The following is a 14,938-nucleotide window of genomic DNA, read 5'->3' as shown; positions in this document are numbered from 1 at the left end:
TGTGATCGTGATCGTCCGATGGCGAGAGTTATAACGGCGATCCTGCTTCCACGTCAGACGTTTACACGTCACCGCAACAAACCTTGATTGGCACGTGGGACGGTCGTAATTGTTTCTTTTCTTTCCTTTTTCGTGTTGACTACTTGATATAAAAGGACGCGAGCCAGGTGCTCGATGTATCGTCACTTCCAGACATTTTCTTTTGATTCTTGTTTTTCATTCACGCCTCGATTCTTCTGATAGAGTTGGATTGTAAGAGGGGTACGAGGAACTCCTGTGAAGTCTACAAGTGGTATCAGAGCAGGTCGACATCAAGGAGTTCTGTCAATGGCGAGGAAGAACGGGGAAGCGATCTCTGGAGGAGAACCATCATCGTCGCTGCCAACTCTCAAGCTATCGCGCACGAACTATCGGATCTGGTCTATGACGATGGAGGTATATCTGGATTCTCATGATTTGTGGCAGGCTGTAGCTGGTGAAAATGTGACCAAGAAAAAGGATCGTATGGCGTTGTCGGCGATCATGAGTGCTGTTTCTGAGGAGCAGCTACTGTTGCTGGACGCCAAGAAGACGGCGAAGGAGAATTGGGAGATTCTCAGGCAGAGGAATCTCGGCGTGGAAAGAGTAATTCAGTCCCGTATTCAAGCTCTGAAGCGGGAGTATGAGTTGCTCAACATGTCCAAACCCGACTCTGTCGATGAATTTGCGGCAAAGTTCACTCGGATTATCTCTGATCTGAGAAATCTTGGGGAGGAGATGGCAGAAAAGGAGGTGGTAAGGCATTTTTTGAGAGCAATGCCTTCCAAATTTGATGCGCTCACTTTGTCTTTAGAGCAGTTTGGGGAGTTGGACAAAGTAAGCTTGGATGAGGTGATAGGTTCGCTCACGGTGCATGAAATGTGGCTCAGGGACAGGGAATCTCGAGAAGAAGAGCAAGCTTTACTGGAAAATGCAATGAGTAAGGCCAGAATAGATAATGAAGAAGGTTTTTCATCGGCCGACAGAGGAAGAGGCCGAGGTCGAAGTAGAGGTCGAGGAAGAAATGCGTCTGCTGATGGCAGGGAGAGGAGACTCTTTGACAAGTAAAAAATCCAGTGTTACAATTGTCAGAGGTACAGGCATTTCTCCTATGAATGTCAGAATGAGAGAAGGGAAAGAAGCGATCAAGCCTATCTTGCTGAAAGCTCTCACACTCAGGCGACAACAGAAGACGAAGAAACATCAGCATTGTTGATGGCGTTTGAAGAGGAAAGGAGTGATCTTCTACTCCAAGGAGCAGAACTTGAGCATTCAAATTCCAAATTGTGGTATCTAGATACCGGAGCCACAAATCATATGACTGGCAATCGTGAACTGTTTACCAAGCTTGATGAAGCGACTGAGGGATTCGTGAAGTTTGGGGACAACTCACGAGTCAACATAGAAGGGAAGGGAAGTATTTCTGTTTCCTGGAAGGATGGACAAATCTTGGTTCTAAAGAACGTTCTCTATGTTCCAAAACTCCGTGCAAATATTCTCAGCTTGGGACGACTGGATGAAGAAGGCTATAAGGTGCTCATGCAAGATGGATGGCTCACTATGTACGACCGTGAAGGCAATCTTCTCATCAAAGTAAATCGCACCGGTGGGAGACTGTATCAGCTGAAGCTGCAAGTGGCTGGAGATTGTTTGTTTTCAAGTGAAGAAGACCGAACCAGTCGTCTTTGGCATACCAGGTATGGTAATCTTAATTTTCATTCCCTGAAGATTATGGGTGATAATGATGCAGTAAAGGGACTTCCAAAAATCAAACTCCCAAGCCATGTCTGTCGAAGTTGTCTGGCAGGGAAACAAATTCGAACCTCTTTCCCAAAGAAATCAGAATTCAAGACTCAAAAGCCACTGGAGCTGCTGCACATGGATATCTGTGGACCTATCAGTCCAGCCACGTTGGGAGGTAGCAGGTATTTCTATCTGATTGTGGATGACTTTTCACGGCTGATGTGGGTGGCTTTTCTGAAGCAGAAATCGAATGTTTTGGATCATTTCAAGAAATTTAAGAATCTAGCAGAAGTTGAGAAAGGGGAAAAAATAAAATGCATAAGAAGTGACAGAGGAGGAGAATTGAATTCAACAGAGTTTCTCTCTTTCTGCAGCTCTCATGGCATCAAGCATCAGTTGACAGCCCCATACTCCCCGCAGCAGAATGGGGTTGTTGAAAGGAAGAATCGAACTATAATGGCTTTAGTAAGAAGCATGCTCAAGGAGAAAAATCTACCTCAAGAGTTGTGGGGTGAAGCAGTGAATACTGCGGTCTATCTGCTGAACAGGTCATCTACATCATCCTTGTAGGGCATTACACCTTATGAAAAATGGACGGGGAGAGTTCCATCAGTAACTCATTTGCAGATTTTTGGGTCCATAGCACATGTTAAGAGCACTAAAATGCCTCAGAAGAAACTGGAAGACCGAAGCACTCCAATGATTCTTGTAGGATATGAACTGGGCTCCAAAGCCTACAGGTGCTACGATCCAATCAGTGGATCCCTACACATCAGTCGAGATGTCGTGTTTGAAGAGGACGCCAAGTGGGAGTGGAAACATACAGATGATCAGCTTTCGACACTCACCTTCCGTCCTGGTGAATTTAGAAACGAGACAGAAGAAGAAGAGCACCGTGTGGAGAATGAGGAGGAAGGAGACAACCTGCAACCGGCTGAAGTTATCTCGGAGCAAAGCTCTAGCTCTGAGATGTTGGAAAATCAGAGATACAAATCTCTCTCTCAGTTATATGAAGAAACCAGTCCACAGAGTGCGGAAGAAGACTGCCTTGTTTGTACTGAAGAACCTATGACATATCTTGAAGCTTCACAAGAAGAAGTCTGGAGACAGGCCATGGAGGAAGAAATGGAGGCCATTTCAAAAAACTCTACGTGGAACTTGATGGCACCGCCAGAAGGTTGCAGACCAATTGTGGTAAAATGGGTCTTCAAGATCAAAAAGGACGCAAGTGGAAGTATCCTGAGATACAAAGCAAGATTAGTGGTGAAAGGCTATTCTCAAAAACCCGGAATAGATTATGGTGAAGTGTTTGCACCAGTTGTCAGACTTGAATCCATAAGAGTTATGATAGCTATAGCTGCACGAAAAGGCTGGACTCTCCACCACCTTGATGTGAAATCAGCCTTCTTGAATGGAGATGTGAACGAAGAACTGTATGTAAAGCAACCAGAAGGTTTTGTGGTTCAAGGGAAGGAAGGCTATGTTCTCAAACTCAAGAAAGCGCTGTATGGACTCAAACAGGCTCCACGAGCATGGTACTTCAAGCTCCATAATTGTCTGATGTCTTTGGGTTTTGAAAGAAGCAAGCATGAACAGGCTATTTATTTCAAAATTACCGCAGAAACTCATCTGATAATTGGAGTCTATGTCGATGACCTTTTGCTTACTGGGAAAGAAGAAGGAGATATTATCAGATTCAAAGGTCAAATGAAAGAGCATTTTGACATGAGTGACCTTGGTCACTTGAGCTGCTACCTGGGGATCAGAATAAGACAAGAGAAGGAGTACATATCTCTATCCCAAAAAGCATATTCAGAAAATATCCTCAGACGTGCCAAGATGCTGGATTGCAATAGTGCACACACTCCTATAGAAGCAAGACTCAAGTTTGATGACACAAGTACTCCTAGCACGGATTCAACCTAGTTCCGAAGTGTCATAGGTAGCCTGAGGTATGGGACGCACACAAGACCAGACTTAGCTTATGCTGTTGGATACTTGAGTCATTTCATGGACAGACCTACCTCAGAACATTTTTCAGCTCTTAAGCGAATTCTGAGATACCTAAAGGGTACTCTTGGATATGGACTAATGTATAAAAGAGGCGACAGGAAAGAGAATCTGGTGGGATATAGTGACAGTGACTTTGCTGGGGATGAGTCTGATCGAAAGAGCACATCAAGAGAAGTCTTCTTCTACAACTCTGCTCTAGTCAGCTGGTCTTCACATTAACAGAAGACTGTCTCACTTTCGTCCTGTGAGGCAGAGTACATGGCTGCTACTTCGGCTGCATGCCAAGGCGTCTGGTTGAAAAGAATCATTGGAGAGCTATGTGGAGAAGAAATAGAAGCAGTGAAACTTTACCTGGACAATAAATCAGCTATTGTCCTAAGTAAAAATCCTGTGCAGCACAGTCGAACAAAACATATTGATACCAGATATCATTTTATCAGGGAATGTGTTGAAGAAAAGCTGATTCTGGTGGAGTATGTGAAGACTGATGACCAGCTTGCCGACATGCTCACCAAAGGACTCAAGCGAGTGAAGTTTTTGGACATGAGAAGACGTGTAGGAATTGTAGATGTGCACAACGAGAGTCTGAATCATGGGTGAGATTGAAGACTATGATCCAGTCTTTCTTGTGGACGCCCAAGTTTTTAATTCCAGAATAAGGAAGGTTGTTCGACCTCCTTTCACTGTTCGTTATTTCCGTTTTCCAGGTGTGATCGTGATCGTCCAATGCCGAGAGTTATAACGGCGATCCTGCTTCCACGTCAGACGTTTACACGTCACCGCAACAAACCTTGATTGGCACGTGGGACGGTCGTAACTGTTTCTTTTCTTTCCTTTTTCGTGTTGACTACTTGATATAAAAGGACGCGAGCCAGGTGCTCGATGTATCGTCACTTCCAGACATTTTCTTTTGATTCTTGTTTTTCATTCACGCCTCGATTCTTCTGATAGAGTTGGATTGTAAGAGGAGTACGAGGAACTCCTGTGAAGTCTACACTCTCTCTCGCTCTTTCTAACTTCCATTCATACTTGTTATGTAATTCGTAGGGACTGTCGCTCACTTTTTCCTTATTGCTATCTGTCGATCCGATATACCGTGTTTTGCTCTTTCACTCTCTCTCTCCGAGGAACCTCGCTCTTTCCTTCTAGCTTTCTGTCTCTCCGCGAGAGTGTATCTCCTTCTTTATAACTCTCCCTCGCTCTCCCTTCCAACCTCTCTCTCCCTCTCTCTATCTCTCTCTATTTTACGTACTATCTCTCCCTCCACAATTCTCTCTTTCTTTCTCTGACTCTCTGTCACTCCCGAACTCTTTTTTTTCCTCTCACATACTCTCGCTCCCTCCAAAACTGTCTCTTTCTTTGTGTTTCTTATTCTCTATCCCTCCCAAACTATCCGTTTATTTATCTCACTATCTCTAACTCCCTGACTCTCACTCTTCTCTTGGTCGAAGGAAGGAAGATAGCAACTGTACAATCTCGGGAAGACGTGTACTTACTGCCTGGAAGATCGATAAGCTTTCTTTCGGATTGCAAAAGTAATATCGATTCTATTTATTTATCTTTTTATCTATAGGTCTCTGAAGTTATGCATCCGTCTATATGTATTTATAAGGGGTGGGAGGTAACATAAATTAACCATTTTTAACCGATGCATAATACAAATTAGAAATGAGAGCATTTCCAATATTTTTATAAAATGTATGACGACCTTACGTTTGGAAAATATCTATAATGTACAAGGCAATGAAGAGATTTTCCAATCTTAACATGAAATTGTAGCTTCCTCTTCACCCTCCTAACTACATTTTCCTAAGAACCTTCGGCTGTATCTGTTATTTGTTTCTACGTCCTTATGCTCGACATAAACTCGATTCTTGATCAGAAAAGTGTATTTTTTGGGCTATAGTCCGTTTCACTTGGGCAATCGATGCTTGTCTCTCCATACAGGTAAATTCTTAATCTCACGCCATGTCATTTTCTTTAGAGATACATTTCTCTTTTCATCTATTACTAACTATCATACAGATATTGTTGGGTCTTTTAATTCCTCTTCCACCTCTTCTGGTCCAGCTCCTCCACACCCACTCCATTTATGTCGGCTAATTCCGATCCACCAATGATCCACCCAGCACCTCAATCGCCTATCCTTCAATCAGATGATATCCTATCATCTTCGTCACCATCGCCCTCCAGTCCTCACTCCAGTTCTTTATCTTCCTCTCTCTTTGATCCCACCTGCCCATCCACACCTGACTCGCATCTTCTCTCTATTTTGGATCACTCTCCCACCCGGGGGGGCAATCCTAAAAGTCCGTCCTCTCCGGGATCTCTACCGCATCTCCACTACCTCGTCTTCATTATCCTCAAATTTTTCCATCAATCATCCCCTTCCCAACTGTCTCCTCTCCTACTCACAACACCCAGCCAAACCCACCTCCTTCACTTCTGCGGCCAAATATCCCCGTTTGATGAAAGCCATGGAATCTGAACCCACCGCTCTCTTGTCAAACAATACATGTATCTTAGTTCCTCTTCACCCCAACTTCCATGTCATCGGTTGTAAGTGGGTATACCGTCTGAAGTATACCTCTACCGGTGCTATTGAAAAATTCAAAGCCTGCCTTGTTGCAAAGGGTTTCAGTCAACAGATAGGATTCAATTATACTGATACTTTTAGCACTATTATCAAGCACACCACTATCCGGATTCTCCTATCCATTGGTATTAGCCATCACTGGCATATTTGCCAACTGGATGTGTCTAAAGCATTCTTCCACGGTCACCTTCAAGAAACCGTTTACATGGATCAACCACCTGGCTTCCATGATCCGCAATTCACTGATCACGTCTGCCTCCTTAAAAAAATCAATCTACGGCCTAAAACAATCACCTCGCCCTTGGTTCACCCCGCTCAGCAATTTTCTCTTCCTTAACGGTTTTTCTGCTTCCAAAAAAGATTGCTCTCTCTTCTATAATATCTCCACCTCTCCCATTTTTCTCCTCATCTATCTTGACGACATTTTTATTCTCTCCCCCGAGCCTTTAGCCATCTCCTCTGTCGTATCTCGCTTACTCTCCGAATTTGGGATCAAAGATCTTGGTGCCGTCCATTACTTGGCATTGAACTCGTCCGACATCCATTCTAGCAAACAAATCCCCCCTATGAAATCTTATTCAGTGGCCCTCCTAACTGTTGGGTCTTGAGAACAAACCTCACTACTCTCTTGGATATGTAACACAACACATATCACAGAAAATGAAATGTAAAACTTATTTTTTATTATCAAACTAGGTACATATATAGGAACGTATGTTCCAACCGACAAAGTAACCGACATAAAAGTATGTAGAAAAGTCAACAATACTAACATATCCTCCTTAAGGTTGACTGTTTGAGTCCTAGATGATCTCTAAATTTCTCAAGTCCTCCTTGAGCCAAAGCCTTGGTAAATCCATCTGCAACTTGATCAAGAGATGCACAATGTTGCATAATAATTGCTCCGGCATTGACTTGTTCTCTAATATAATGATGCTTTATCTCTATATGTTTGGTTCTTCCATGAAATACTGGATTCTTGGCCATAGCAATTGTTGACATGTTATCACATAACAAAATAAAAGCTTTTTCTTGATCTACACCAAGATCCTTCAAAATCATTTTGAGCCATATTCCATGTTGATTTGCACTTGCTGCAGCTACATATTCAGCTTCTGAAGAAGATAATGCCACTGTCTCTTGCTTCTTTGAACTCCATGAAACAGCTCTTGAGCAGATGAGAAAAACATATCCACTCGTACTCTTTCTTTCATCTCTATCTCCTGCCCAATCACTATCCACATATCCTTTCAACTGAAGATTAGATGATCGATCATATAGTAATCCATAATCTTTGGTTCCACATATATATCTCATAATTCTTTTCACTGCTCCAAAATGATGGGTAGAAGGATGACTCAAAAATCTTGATACCAAACTCACACATAGCATAATATCTGGTCTTGTATTTGTCAAATACATTAAACATCCCACCATGCTTCTGTAAAATTGCTCATCGACCAATGTCATTCCATCATTCAAAGTCAACTTTTCATTTGAATTCATAGGAGTAGTACATGACTTGCGTGATATCATATTAAATTTTTTTAACGCATACCTTTCTTGGGAGATAAATATTCCCTTTTCATCTTGAAATATTTGAAGACCAAGGAAATGATGAAGTAAACCAAGATCAGTCATCTCAAATTCAGACATCATTAGGTTCTTGAATTCTTGAATAAGGGAATCAGATGATCCCATATAAATCATGTCATCAACATAAATACTCACAATCATAATATCACCTTTGCTCCTCTTGATTATACATCCGGATCGTCCCAGACGAGGACGCCAGACGAGATGGGACGATCTTTGTCCCGGCGAACGTCCAGCGATTTCCCCGGGACGAAGGACAGGACGAAATGTTGTCTGAAATCGTCCCGTCCGACATACCCTGGGACAAATTTTGGGTCTGTCCGATGGCCCTGGGACGAAATTTCGTCCCATAGGGACGAAATTAAACCGAAAAACATCGCGCCTGCCCTAGCCCTTTGAAAACGCATCGGCGTGAGCACGGTTCTTGGTTTGGAGAGGTGGAACGAATCAGCGGGAGCATGAATCGGTGGCACAAATTGGTGTGATCGTCTTCAACATCCATCGAGCTCGTGATAGGGACGCGAAAGCACGCCCGCAAGGTACGTATCTATCTATGTATCTACGTCTCTATCGGTATTTCTATCGGATTTTCTATAGATATTTCTATCTAAAATTTGACCTATCTGTGTATCTATCTGTCGATCCTTCCTTCTATATAGCTAGCTATCTATCTATCTGATTTTTTATCTATCTATCTATCTATGTCTGTACGTATCTCTGAATCTTTCCGTCAGATTATTTAGCGTTTTTTCTTTCTGGTATCCTACCTCTCTATGTGGCATATCTAAAGATCTTTTTATCTATCTGTGTACCAATCTACCTATGTAAGAGTCGAACTATCTAGCTAGCTATCTATCTATCTGATTTTCTTTCTTTCTATCTATCTATGTATGTACGTATCTCTCAATCTCTCCGTCATATTATTTTGCGTTTTTTCTTTCTGGTATCCTACCTCTCTATGTGCATATCCACAGATCTTTCTATCTATCTGTGTACCAATCTACCTATGTAAGAGTCGAACTATCTAGCTATGTACATATCTATCGGTATATCTCTCAATCTTTCTGTCAGTTTTATTTGTCGATCACTCTATGTAGCTATATATGTACCTACCTACCTATATATGCATCTATCCAACAGTCGATACCTACTTATACAGATGATACCTACCTACCTATATCTACCTGTTGGATAGATGCATACATATACATATTGCTCAATGTAGCTATATATCTGTTGGATATATTCATACCTATCACTCTACGTAGCTATATATCTGTTGATCACTCTATGTATCTATCTGTATGTCTATGTATAAATATATCTATATATCTATCTACGTAGCTATATATCTATCTATGTAACAGTCGATCTGGATAGGTATCAACTATTGGATAGATGCATACATATACATATTAGTCTATGTAGCTATAGATCTTTTGGATAGATTCATACCTATCACTCTACGTAGCTATATATCTGTTGATCACTATATGTATCTAACTTTATGTCTATCTATAAATCTATCTATATATCTATCTACGTAGTTATCTACGTAGCTATCTATTTGTGTATGTAACGGTCGATCTGGATAGTTATCGACTGTTAGATAGATTCATATATATGTATATAGCCGAATTGAATAGAGGAATATGTATATTCCAATATTCAAGGTATGTGTTGTCAAAATAGCCGAATTATACGTCAGTACAAATTTTTTTTACGGCTGAATAAAATTTTGGCCTTTTCAGGTCGGTGCAGGTGCAGGGCTTTGCTGCGGCGTGTCCTTTCTTCCAAGAAACGGTCCTTGAATACTACGTGTCCGGTACTGTTTCTAATTCTTCCCTGTGTGCCCATTACTTCGTCTGTCCTTCTCATATTTCTGTGTGTGGATACCTTTTCGTATGTGTTCCGCATATTTTTGATTAAATGAATCTCACAGTTGGTGTATTCTTATAATTGACATAATTTTTCTTTCTAGTTAATCTAGCTGTCCAGCGATCTTTCTTTGTTGATTTATTAGTTATGCGTCGGCCCGAATGTTGCTCGATCATCTCCGTGTAATTTTTTTTCTCCGTAGCTGTCATCCTTACAAATGATTAACATGACCGAAAATACGTTGTGAATTTTTGCTCGATCTTTGTGTGGTTAACATGACCGAAAATATGTTGTGATTAATTCTGCTATAGATATGGAATCTACATCTGTTACCACTCCGAAGTCAACAGCTAGAGCCACGATGTCGGAGTCTGTGGAGTGCTACGCGGTAGAGATCGATGACAATGTGTCATCTGGAAGTGGTAGGCGCAAGCGGTCTAAAGTTTTAGACCAATTTGTTGAACTCGGCCCGGACGAGTACCAGTGTACGTTATGTCTAACGCAGAACCCCGATCATAAGGTCATTATCAGGCGGAATAAGGACAGGAGCATGAATGTGTTCTGGAGACATATAGAGAAGACGCATCGCAAATTTCATGATGAACTGAAGGGCGTCCCCAGGAATCAGAGGAGGTTGTTCGATTATGACTTCCTGTCAACCAAGCTTTACTTATGTGGCATCTCCAAGGAGCGTACAAAGGAAGAGTTTGTCAGATTCATTTGTGACAATGATCTTCCGTGGCAACTTGTGAAGAAGAAGTCGTTCAGAAGATTATGGTACTACGGGACGCAGTTGGTTGGCGACGTCCGTGGCCCTGATGCGGTTAAAGCAACGGCGTCTACCATGTATACAGAAGTCCGAGGAAAGCTAGTAGAGATGTTTGCTGGAATTCATAGCGTCTCACGTATAGTGGAAGCGTGGACGTCAGGAAACAACCTCTCCCTTTTAGGGGTAACCGCCCACTGGATCGACGGTGATTGGAAGCTATGGATCTACTACTTGCTATCCAGCGGATCAAGGGGTCTCATTGCAGCACAAACATGGCGAGGCTCGTTGTGGAGGTTGCATATGAGTATGGGATAGAGTCGAAGCTCTGTGCCATTACGACGGACAACGCGTCAAACAACAAAACTATGATGGCATCAATTGTAGATCAGCTGCGGACCGTAAATCCAGAATTCACTATGGATAGGCATGTACCGTGCATAGCACATGTTCTCAACCTTGTAGTCCAGTCCGAACTGAGGATCATACGTAACCCTGAAGCACCAAAAGTTGGCACACTATGGGTACGAGATCTTCGGCCATATGCTGCGTTGGGCACGAATGAACTCATCGACTCGCAAGGTGACGACTGCAGTTCACCGACTTATGCACCCCTGGGAGTAGCCGTCTCACGCGTCAGAGCCATCGTCAACGCTATTCAGGGGTCCACGCAACGGATGGAGAAATATGTAGATATGTGCAAGATGTTTGAACTTCCTAATGCGAACAAGATAAAAGTGGACTGCCCAACACACTGGAACTCCACATTCAAGATGTTAGAGCGGGCTCTTGTGAAGAAGGACGTGCTCGACCATATGGCTGTGAGGTTTCTTTCCACACCGTGTAAGGACTACGCGCTATGTCAGGAGGAGTGGGATTTAATCGAGGAATATCTCGGTATCTTGGGGCCACTATGTGCAGGTTCCGACTACGTCTGTTCCGCAAAGAGATTGCCGATCACTGATGTGACGTCGTTGATCTCAGACCTGAGGGCCCAACTTGAGCATGCTATGACTAATGCCGGGTCTACCTTGGATGACGAGTGGAGGGAAGCGTTGTGCTCCGCCTGTACTGCCATGTATAGTAAGTTGATGCAGTATGAAAATGTCATTTGGGCCCATCAATTAGTGGCGACCACGGGAACCCTAGATCCATTCTCCAAGATAGAGGTCGTGCATCCGTCATATCGCGAAGGCGTGCTTTCATTCATCATCGGTCTTCTCGACAGTGCGTGTACAACGAGCGCTACTGGGTGTGATTCAGAGCAGGATGAGGGAGCTGGAAGACATCGTCCGGGTTAGTTTCCGTCCACCAAGCGATAGTATATTCGTCCGGGCAAGTCTCGGCGCCAACGTGCAACACCTCGGCAGGAGCTGGAGAAGTATCTAAATATCCCGTGCAGTGAAGAGGAAGACAGTCCACTATGCTGGTGGAAGGATGTTGGAACTCGGTACTTCCCGGATTTGATAAACATTGCGTCCCAATTTCTGGTCGTAAGCCCCACAAGTGCACCAGTGGAGCGGCTATTTGCCATTGGTCGAGGCATCACCACGTACCGTAGAGGTCGCCTAGATGTAGACAGCATAGAGAAGTTGATGATGCTCCCTGCATGGTTCCGTCGCGCAGAGCAGTGCTTGTCTGACTTAGAGGACGACCTTGAGGATTACGATAGCTCTTCGGACGGTGAGTTACGTTACACATTTTGTTTTAGCATATTTTTTTTTCTAACTTGCTCCTTTCAATGTGACAGCGTAACAACGGCAAAAGAGGAAGGTGGCCCACTGATTTACGTCCCTCTCCATTTACAGTAAGTCATTCTTCTAACCCTTCATATCATGTTTCTTGATCTTATGATCCGGCTTCAGCGAGTTGATTAACAATCTCTTTTTGGTTTCTTCGCTTTGGTTTTTAAAGAGTTTTATGATTACATTGGGCTGCGTAGGAGAAATCTTGTTGGTGGATTTTTTGGGTTCTCTCTTGTTTTTGGCAGAAGAAAATAAAAAGATCTAGGGAAGGTCCGATCTTGCGCATACGGATCTGTGCGATGTAGTTTTCTGTGATTGTCCAACTGATAGTCCTGGATAAGTAACTTGGGATGTTTTGCATTACTTTTATTTTCTTCTCCTTCTTTTTATCTTCTCCTCCTTCGTCGTCAACTCCTTATTTCTTATTTTCTTCTTCCTTCCGTCTTTCTGCTGAACCAATAGCAGGCTAGCCCTTTTCTAAGTCTCCTCTTTATTCTTTTTCTTCTTCTTCTTTTCACTCTTCCTTTTCTTTGTCTTATTCTTTCTTATAATGATTTGCATTGTTTTTATTTTCTTCTCCTTCTTTTAATCTTCTCCTTCTTCTTCTTCGTCAAGTCCTTATTTCTTACTTTCTTCTTCCTTTCGTCTTTCTGCTGAACCAATAGCACGCTAGCCCTTTTTTCAGCTCTGGAACGACAGAGGAACTCTGTAGTTCTTTTCCCAGCTCCGCAAATTTTCTATCCGGTTGTAGATCGGCTCCATTTTTTCGTCTTATCTTTCCTGCCATTCGTCCAGCTTGCTTTCATATTTTAGGGCTTTCTTCTTTTCATTCTATAGCACACATCTCTGCTTGTTTATGGAGTGCTCAATCACTCTTTTATGATTGCTGAGTTCCAGGTGCTCACTACCTGCAGGTTTTTTTACTCAACGGCGACTGCTTTTGCGCAAGGGCGATGGATGGGTGCACGACGTCCGCCTCAACCTTCCGTCCCCGTTCCTGAAAAACGATCTCATTTTGTCTTTCACCTACAGTGTTTCTGGACCTTGTTCTTTCAACATTTAATCTCTTTTAATGTGGAAATCTCTTTGAAGGTTGGGCAATTGTTATGAATGTTAAAATTGTTACAAAATTTCCTTTTCTTCGTTCTCCAGTGCGAAACGCAACTGACTGATGAATCACTGAAAAACTCAAGTGAGATTGATAAGATCGAAGATAATTATGAATATTACACGACTCCTGACAGAAATCGAAGAGAATTATAATTATCAGCTTTAGGTAATTTAAATTGAAATGAGTTTTGATTTTAGATTTATCTAAATATTTTCTTGGAGTTGAAGTTCAATGCCAGCTTTAGGTAAATGAAATAGTAAATAGAGGATGTTTGCGTTAATAGTAAAAAGGGGATCATGAATTGTTGAACAAAATTTATTATTAATCAGAGGATATTCTGGAACAATCTGATGGATTAACTAGAGGATACGCTTTTTTTTTTTATCGAGAAGAGAATTCCTGAATAAGAAAAAGAGTAGACATATGATGTTCTTCAAAAAAGAAAGATGGCATAAGATCATCTTGTCTTGGTTGTACTTCGTTGCAAGCGCCATGAGCGAAGGCTCAAAGATACCTCCCCTCAACCTCAGAACGAGATGCAAGGTAGACTCTGCAACCGTAAAAAACCGATTTTAAATTACCAAATAAATTTGTTGAATACCACCAAACAATCCTTGAATACCTTTCTAGATGTTGTAATCAGCGAGGGTACGGCCATCCTCGAGCTGCTTCCCGGCGAAAATCAGAAGTTGCTGGTCCGGAGGAATTCCTATAACCAAACAACAACCAGATTAAATAAAAAAAAATATAAGAAATGAAATTTCAGCACTGGAAATCGTTCAAAGAACGAACCTTCCTTGTCCTTCTCTTCGGCCCCTTCCTCTTTCAAGAATTAGAGGATCCACTTGTTTAATCGCATTGGCATTCTCGCAGAAAAAAAAAAACAAAAAAAACATCGTCCAGGTCGATCGTCCACTGTCCGAACATCCCGGACGGACGATCTTTCTGTCCAATGGGATGAAATGTCGTCTCGTCCGGGTTCCCCGGACGAAACTTCGTCCGGAGTTTCGTCCAGGGACGCTGGACGGGACAAAAAATTTGTCTCGGGACAAAACCTTCGTCCCGTCCGCGTCCCGGACGTATACTCTTGATGTATAAGGTATGTTCTTTTTCACTTATTTGAAAACCATACTTTATCAAAAAATGATGTAACCTTCCATACCATGCTCTTGGTGCTTGTTTTAAACCATATAAAGCTTTCTACAACTTGTAAACTTTGTCCTCTTTTCCTTTAACCACAAATCCTTCAGGTTGCATAACATAAACTTCTTCATTGAAAATACCATTCAAGAAAGCAGATTTAACATCAAACTGATATACTCCACGCCTTTTGAGCTGCAATGGCTAACAAAATTCTTATTATTTCAAGTCTTGCAACAGGTGAAAATGTTTCAAAATAGTCAATTCCATAATTTTGTGCATAACCTTTGGCTACTAACCTTGCCTTATACCTTTGTATACTCCCATCTGCT

At 42.2% G+C, this 14,938-nt stretch overlaps 2 protein-coding genes across 2 annotated transcripts; both read left to right on the top strand.

Annotated features, from left to right (window-relative positions):
* The first annotated feature begins 327 nt into the window (after positions 1-327).
* On the top strand, positions 328-1,086 carry LOC144716051 (uncharacterized). Its single transcript, XM_078591066.1, has one exon. It carries the CDS (start codon positions 328-330, stop codon positions 1,084-1,086), a length of 759 nt encoding a protein of 252 aa, XP_078447192.1.
* Positions 1,087-10,205: 9,119 nt separating this feature from the next.
* On the top strand, positions 10,206-13,418 carry LOC144716050 (putative transcriptional regulator tpeD). The gene is made up of 5 exons (XM_078591065.1): positions 10,206-10,796; positions 10,856-11,678; positions 11,839-11,906; positions 11,981-12,293; positions 13,270-13,418. The coding sequence occupies exons 1-5, from the start codon at positions 10,206-10,208 to the stop codon at positions 13,416-13,418; spliced, it is 1,944 nt and encodes a 647-aa protein (XP_078447191.1).
* The last annotated feature ends 1,520 nt before the right edge of the window (positions 13,419-14,938 follow it).

This window comes from Wolffia australiana, chromosome 20 (genome assembly GCF_029677425.1).
Source record: "Wolffia australiana isolate 7733 chromosome 20, ASM2967742v1".
Taxonomy (NCBI): Eukaryota; Viridiplantae; Streptophyta; class Magnoliopsida; order Alismatales; family Araceae; genus Wolffia; species Wolffia australiana.
This window is presented reverse-complemented; position numbering and strand designations above follow the sequence as displayed.